Raw genomic sequence first — 8,044 nt, 5'->3', positions numbered from 1 at the left:
TTGCCCAGAAGTGATGCCTGAAGAGGCACCGGCACAAAAGCCAGACATCCCCTACCACATGGTTGCTCAACTCAGGTCACCTATTTAGTACCAAATCATGCTGACTAAGCGCCTATGATTGCGCATGTGAGTAAGAGTGCAAGACAGTTCTTGTCAAATGTCAATTTAAGATTTGCCATCACCTTTTTCTTTCCTCCATGGAGAGCTTTTTACACATAATTATTAGCAAGTGACAAAGGCGTAGACTAGAACGTGTACCGGACGGAACGATAAACATATCTCAGGGCACAAGGTTAGGTGGTTAACAGAACCCTTTGCATCTAAGCAAGAACCTAAAACAGACTCACCGAACTTTCTTCCGGGATTTGAAATGGAACCCACCAGGTGGGGACGGCGAGAACTCTAGCGGGAGGTGAGGCGGCTCTCCCTCGCCGGAGAGCAACCGGAGCAGCTCTTCGCTTGTTGGTCGGCGAGCGGGGGACCTCTGTATGCAGAGGAGCGCGACTGTGATGCAGAGCAGGGCCTCCTCCTGGTTAACATCTTTCAAGGCCGGGTCGACGAGATCGATAAGGCGGCTCACGTGCGCGAGGTGCTTTGCCCAGGATATGAGGCTCGCCTTCTCGAACTCCGACATGGGCGAGGCCGACACTTGCAATGGCCGGCGGCCAGAGATAAGAACCAGTAGCAGGACACCGTAGCTATAGATGTCGCATCTCTCGGACAAAGGACCACCACCACCGTACTCTGGAGCAACATAACACACGGTGCCACGCATGCTCGGCGTGCTGCTCACCGCGCCTCCGCTCTTGGGCACGAAGTCCCCACTTGCCCAATCACGGCTGCTTCTTGCGCCATTGACCCACCAGTTGATGCTCCCATTGACATTGCCACTGCCATTGCCATTGCTAGCGCTGCTGCTGCTTCTTCGGCTCCAGCTCTTCACCATTGTCCACTTGGACCGCCCCTTGCCATCCAAGTCGTCATCGATATCACGCTCCCACCATTGCAGCCCGGCCTGCTGGCTCCTCGATTTGGCAAGCGCCCTGCGTTTCTGCTTCTTGGCAAGCTCATCGGTGTACTCCTCGCGCCACCACTCACGTGCTCTGCGCTTTTGCTTCTTCCTCTCTGTCCCCGGGTTGGATGCAGCTGCCCCTGCAATCCAATCATTTTTGGGGCGCTCCTTCTTGATCTCTGATCGGATCCACTCCATCACATAATCCTTCACACCGCCATGGCTGGGTCCGGCATTGTCCTGCCGCCACCACCAGTCACTCCCGGTCCCAGAGGCGCCACCGGTGCGTGAACCGACACCATTGCAGCTGCGGCTGTTCAGACCACTGTCGAGACTGGTCTGGTCAAACCCGGAAGTGGACGCAGCCTCGTCCGGCGACGGCAGCGTGAAGCCGCCGCCGCCGCCGTCGTCAACCTCCGGCGACTTGGGGGCGACGTTCCCTTCCCCATCGACCGTCGTGGTGACCGTGCTCTCCGCCACAACAGAGACGTCATCGTCGCACCCCCCATCGAGAGCATTCTCATTCGCATCAGTCCCCTCCGCAATCGTGCCGCTCTCCAGCTTGTCGTCCGGGTCGGGGTCGGAGTTGACGCGGGCGAGGCCGAAGTCGGCGAGCCGGGCGCGGAGGCCGGCGTCGAGCAGGACGTTGCTGGGCTTGACGTCCCCGTGCACGACGGGCGGCTTGAGCACGCAGTGGAGGTAGTGGAGCGCGGCGGCGACGTCGCGCGCCACGGCGAGCCGGCGCGGCCACCCGGCCACCAGCTCGGGGCAGCGGCGGCCGAGCAGCGCGTCCTGCAGGGAGCCGCCGGGCATGAGGTCGTAGACCAGCATCATCCGGCGCGCCCGCCCCTCCCCCCGCCTCGGCATCGAGTAGGCGAACGGGAGCAGTATGGAGGAGTCGCGCGCCGACGCCGGCTTGCCCTCGTCGTCCGCGGTGGCGGCAGGGGAAGACGCCGCCTTTTCGGCGGCGGCGCGGATGTGGGAGGCGACGGCGATCTCGTTGTGGAACTCGCGCTCGCCCTGCAGCGACCCGGCGGCGTCCATGACCTTGACGGCGACGGGGCGGCCGCACGCCCCGCCCGCGCCGCGGGGAGGCGGGAGGACCCCGCGGAAGACGGGGCCGAAGCCGCCCTGCCCGAGCTTGCCGCCGGCCGCGAAGGCCCCCGTGGCGCGCCGCAGCTTGCGGTACGACAGCCGCTCCAGCGCCCCGGCCTTCTCCTCCTTGGCCTCCTTCCGGCGCGCCCGTCTGCGGCGGAGCCAGAGCAGCAGCAGCGCCAGCGCCATCGCGATGGCTACGAGCGCGCCGGCGGCCGCCGAGGCGGCGACGGCCGCGGAGTGGAGGCGGCGGAGCTGGCGGTCGTGGGCGTGGGTGTGGCCGTGGCCGTGCGGGGCGGGGAGGGGGGCGGGGGAGGAGGGGAGCTGGCGGGAGGGCATCGGCGGGGGCGGGGGCGTAAAGCGGGGTGCCTTTCTTGATCTTCCGATCCCACCATGGGGGTTGGGGGGCTTGGTCGCCGGGCTGGAAGTCTTCGGCGGACGGAGATATTATTTTCTGGCTCGGTTTGGGTTTGGGTTGGGGTTTGTTTTGGGGGATGGCGGAAGGAAGTCTGTGATGGCGAGATGCGCTGTCGCGCTCTCTTAACTCTCAACCACTCTCCAGCGATTGCGGTGACCCAACGGAAGCCCGCGACCTGGCTCTCCGTGCTTCTACCGCTTCGGGCTTGCGTCCGACGCCCTCCCACATGCGTCCATGGCGGACCCATTGGACTTGCCAAAGATGATCCAAGTGTACCCTAAATTTTATTTTTTGCCGAAACCGACAAGTGGGGCCCGGACCTCTTCAAATGCATTACATGAACATTAAGAGAGTTGTCCGGTTAATTGCAGCAGAAAGCCGGGTGCACCGCGCCCCCGGAACCAAGGCAACATAAGCACACACAAACTCAATGTGCACCGTCAGGGAAAAAAATTAGAATGTGTGACATTGTCGTCACCCACCGCGCCCATGACCTGACCATCGACTTCAAAACAGATGATCCCGAGATCGTGCCATCGACACAGCCATTGCGAACGAGCACTAGCACGGTAACAATGCGACACGGATTTTAGCAGAGGTGGCATATAGTTGTTGCATGAGACGTTTGCTACTAATCCCTAGCCTTACTGGGAGACCCGCGGCCAGTAGATCATGCGCGGAAATTAGCACGAGCTTGGTCTCGATATTGGAAAAGGACCTTGGATGCTCAAAATGGTACAAAGATGTCGATGTTGCCATGTCCGGGGAGGCCCCATGTATGAGACTTCCCACAGAGCACCTAGAACTAGAAGAGTGCAAGAAGGAGTACTGCGTCGACGCCTCCGTGAGGTGAACAATGCCCACGGCCATCACCATCGCCGGCATTGCGCATGGTGGAGCTAAGTTTCACCCAGGCTACAAATTAAACTTCTATCGGTCTAGAGGAGTAATCAACCCAATTCAATGAACCATCTCACAGTTCCATCAGCAAGCCCTGCATGTCCTCGAGCACTACTGTGTCACCATCTTCAATTGATTTTATCCGGTGATCCACCACCTTAAGGACCATGTGATAAGGTTGTAGCGTTGCCATGCATCGGGCACCGCCTTGTCACGCCACTCCAGATCAAGGAACAGAATCATGGCAACTGTTGTGTACACCCTCTATCCCCACCACATCACCAAAATCAACACAACTCGTACCACATGGAGGAACCACCATCGATCCACTTCCTTACGCAACAACCTGGCCGTCGCCATGCTACACAACACCTGCACACAAAGTTTCCGCACATTCAAGATCCGCCCGCCCCGCGAAGCCAACCCGTCCTCGTCGAGCATGCGAACATCATGTCACCGGCCGCCAAAAAAAATATGTGCTTCCGAAGAGACCCTGTCATCACGGTACATTGTTGAGGAATTTGTCGGTCGGCATCCTCCGACGACAAAAAGGGAATGAGGAGGATATTACGGTGAGGGATGGAACAACGGTGGCGACTAGAGTTTCACCTCTCGAACCACCCATGGCAGCGACGCGGGACCTAGGTGCAAAAAAAAAAAGAGATGAATTCCTTTCCCAAATACGAGATTATCTCGTCGCGCTAAAAAACTCAAAGGTTCAAACCCATTTTTTCTTTAGGGTAGAAATAAAATTCTTCTGAGAATGGGGCGTAGACCCGTTGGCCGGGCGCCTGGGTTGGTAGCCAGCCCACCCGCGTTCGATTCTCAGCTTCAGCGCGAGGTGCTCGCGGAGTTTTCTCCTGGGTTGGTCTAATTTAATTTTAGAAAAAAAAATCTTCTCAGAGTTGTGAAAGGTAAGCTTTAATTTTTTTACTGTAGTCTTTGAAAAAAAAAATGTCATGGAGATTAATTACCAACAAACCCCGCATGGTTTCTCTCCTCTTAGTAGATAGCCAAGGCCATCATGCTTGTTTTCATGGGACTGCTAGTGATGTGGGAATCGTACTTTTGTCCAGAAAGAGTATATTCTTTTCTCATGGACAAAGTGAGATTCAATTGGATCTGTCGCCAGCTTTGTAGGTTCACGTGCCAAACGGCCGCTCTTTCCAAGCATCGTACTGTCGCCAAGATCCAGACAAAAGCCCGAGTAAAACTACTCTCAAGTAGTAGTAGCAGACAAATCCATCCATCCATTATCTTATACTGTAGGAGTATATAATAATATGCCCAGTCAAAGATCGATGCACGTTGGATCGGACCGAAGAAAAGCCGGAGCACGTGTACCGAACTGTTGTAATAAAAAACAATGGTGAGCTGAAGAACTAGTTCCATCATCTATGCTGCGTGGAGGCACGGGTACCGGCGGCGGTTGCGGCCGGGCGCAGCAAAGCAAGCGAGCTGGATTGATCGGGCGTCTCGCTCCGGTGCAATGGAAGAAGCTAGCGTGCTTGCGAGGGGGGCGCGACCGCAAGGACATGTCTCCCTTGTGTACTTCACTCCGGTCTCTGAACCCTGAAGCGAGCAACGCTGCAGGAGCAATGTCCCTCTGAACCGTGCAAATGAGACTGTGATCTATAATCCGTTTAAACCTTTTTAGCTAACTCCGTGTGAACCCGGAAGCTTTTGGGTGCTCTCCTCTCATCTATTTTCTCCGAGGTCGAGATTACATTTTATTTTGATTTGGTTGGGATGCGCCTATTCCAAGCAATAGTGCAACGCTTAGCCGAAACATGAGAACCGTCCATGTAACATGCTACATAAACAAATTCTCTCCATGAAAATTTCACTTAATATAAGCAGATACTACACTTGATCTTAGCCAAGAGGCCTAGAAAGGTATGGGTAAGCCTACATCTGATTTTATTGCTTTACGAACCGCCTCCGTTGAGTTGCAAAAGCGATGTGGTATTATTCAAATAAGTCGAAGAGACGTATTCTCGCACGAGAAACAGAAGTCCAAGCAGGCCATGAAACGGGCCACATGACACATGCCCATTTTGTCATCACAGAGGTGACCTTAATTAGATTACCGATCTAAAAAAGGAAAAAGGATTACCGATCTTGTTTTAAAAAATAAACTACTCCCTCCGTTTCTAAATATTTGTCTTTTTAGAGATGTCAAATGGACTATCACATACGGACGTATATAGACATAGTTTGAAGTGTAGATTCACTCATTTTGCTTTGTATATAGTCACTTGTTGAAATCTCTAGAAAGACAAATATTTAAAAACGGAGGAAGTACATCTCCTTTTTAGACTCACGAGCTTTATTTTTATGCTAAAAAGAACTCACGAGCTTTATTCTTCTCGAGATATAGACTTTTCTTTTGCGGGATTCTCAAGATACAGGCTAAAAGCGTTCAAAGAAATATAAAGACTAAACATTTTCTTCGCATGCTTTTATTTCCCGCATCATTATGATCATAGCATGATGGAAGGTGATTATGGTCCCACACGCAAAAAAAATACTACCACCGTCCCAGTTTATTAGTCCCTTTCGTATTTAGTGTCAAATTTTAACTGTAAAATACGAATCCAATGATTTAATTTTTTTATAACATGTATTAACATTTTGTTAGTTAAATATATGAGCAAAATTTAACACAAAATACGAAGGGACCAATAAATTAGGACGGAGGTAGTAGATGATTATGGTCCAGACGCATATGAACTAACCCGTCTAATTTTTTAAGAAGAGAGAGAGAGAGAGTAAGATGATGTCACTTTCATGCAGCCCCAAGACCTCAGCCGATCAGATTTCCTCCTTCCCTCGCCGCCGCCACCGCCACCGATCCACCCCATCTCTGATGGCCTTTGGGGCATGGAGGCGCGAACGACCTCGGCCCCCGGTCAGCGGGAGCTAGACGCAGCTCTCGTTCTTGATAGGTTCAATGTCATGGTTGGAGGTTGTGTGTCGGCGACGACGTCCCTCGGTAGGAATAATGTCTCCCACATTTGATTCACATCTCAATGGCGTGTCTAGCATCGTCGGAGGGCATGTGGAGGTGTGTCTCCGCTAGATATCGCGGGATTTGGTCGTTGCACCTATTCGGTGGATCTATTTGGATGCAGTTTTCGTTCATCTTCGTTTGGGACTTTATATGTGCGATTCTTCTCATCTAGGACTTTCTTCATTGACGATGGTTGCTGCTCTGGTGCGCTTGTCCCGTGGGGTCTTAGCATGACGGCTTTCCTATTATTTACTACAACAAAGTTTGCCCGCCGTCATATCGCTCAACTCCAGATCAAGGAACGAAATCATGCCAATTGTCATGTGCACCCTTTATCCCCACCACACCACCAGAATCAGCACAACTCATACTGCATGGAGGTACCACTATCGACCCATTTTCTTATGCAGCATCCCGGTTGTCGCCATGGCACGCAACACATACACACAGAGTTGCCGCACCTTCAAGATCCGCCGGGCCTATCTGTCCACCTCACGAATCCAACTCATCGTCGCCCCACACACGAGCATCGTGTCGCTGCCCACCGAAATGTGCTTATGGAGAGACCCCCATTGTCACGTTCCATTGTTGACGACTTTGTGGGTCGGCATCCTCCAACAACAAAAAGGGAACGAGGAGGATGGTATGGTGTAGGAGGGAACGATGGTGGTGGCTAGAGCTCCACCTCCCGAGTCACCCATGGGAGCGTCGCGGGGCCTAGGCCGAAACAAAAGACAAATTCCTTTCCTAAATAGTGTACAAGATTACCTGGTTGCCCTAAAAAAGACTTAGGTTCCAACCCGTCTTTTGTTCCCCTATACACTTGAAATTGCGAAATGTGAGCTTAATTTCTTCTCTTTGAGTTTACGAAAAGAAAAGAAAGCATCACTTCTCATCCATATTAACCAAGAAACTCCTCCTGCTTTCTCTCCGTATAGTAGATAGCGAGGCCATCCATCATGCTTCGTTTTTAATGATGACTAGATCATGCCGGCGCGGCGCCCGTCCATCTTTGCTATAAAATGGTAGGAATTTTTGCAAGTATAGGGAGACATGAAACATGGAAGTTATATAGGATAGTTTGTAAATATATGGAGACACGAAACATGCAAGTTAGATTTGCAATTTGGCATGAACTAAACTACGTATTGTGAAGTTGGCTCGAGTCTTATGGACAGTCAATGGACAAATGATCTGTAAAAGTCCTTCACCATCATTTTCATGTGTGACCAACTTCTCCTCGTCTTAGCCTGAACTCTGCGTGTGTTAGACTGCGTTAGAAAAACATGTCACAACCTGCTTTGACTTCCCTTTAGCTACATGTAGACATATTTGTAAAAGGGTTTCCTATTTAAATATGATTGTAATAATCATTTGCAAATCATAATAGCACGCATGAACTCTTGAAGAATCATGGCGCCGTAGGACTACAAAACTAACCACGTATTGGTTTACAGGATATTTATTAATTATGAATGAAAAATCGAAGGATATTTCTTAATGTTCACGACTTATATATTCAGAATAACTCGCATTATAAATAATTTGCGCCATATATATTGTGAGATCTTTACTGGATGTATATTTAGAGTAATTCTCATCACAA

General features: G+C 51.7%; 1 protein-coding gene and 1 pseudogene across 1 annotated transcript; both read right to left on the bottom strand.

The window, feature by feature from the left end:
• Positions 1-131: 131 nt before the first annotated feature.
• Positions 132-2,587, bottom strand: LOC119339182 (receptor-like serine/threonine-protein kinase At2g45590). Its single transcript, XM_037611326.1, has one exon. It carries the CDS (start codon positions 2,444-2,446, stop codon positions 344-346), a length of 2,103 nt encoding a protein of 700 aa, XP_037467223.1. The 5' UTR covers positions 2,447-2,587; the 3' UTR covers positions 132-343.
• Positions 2,588-5,169: 2,582 nt separating this feature from the next.
• Positions 5,170-5,325, bottom strand: LOC119342287 (annotated as a pseudogene).
• Positions 5,326-8,044: the final 2,719 nt, after the last annotated feature.

The sequence above is a fragment of the Triticum dicoccoides genome, chromosome 7B (assembly GCF_002162155.2).
Source record: "Triticum dicoccoides isolate Atlit2015 ecotype Zavitan chromosome 7B, WEW_v2.0, whole genome shotgun sequence".
NCBI classification, from domain to species: Eukaryota; Viridiplantae; Streptophyta; class Magnoliopsida; order Poales; family Poaceae; genus Triticum; species Triticum dicoccoides.
Note: the sequence above shows the minus strand (reverse complement) of the source record. Positions and strands in the feature narration are given on the sequence as shown.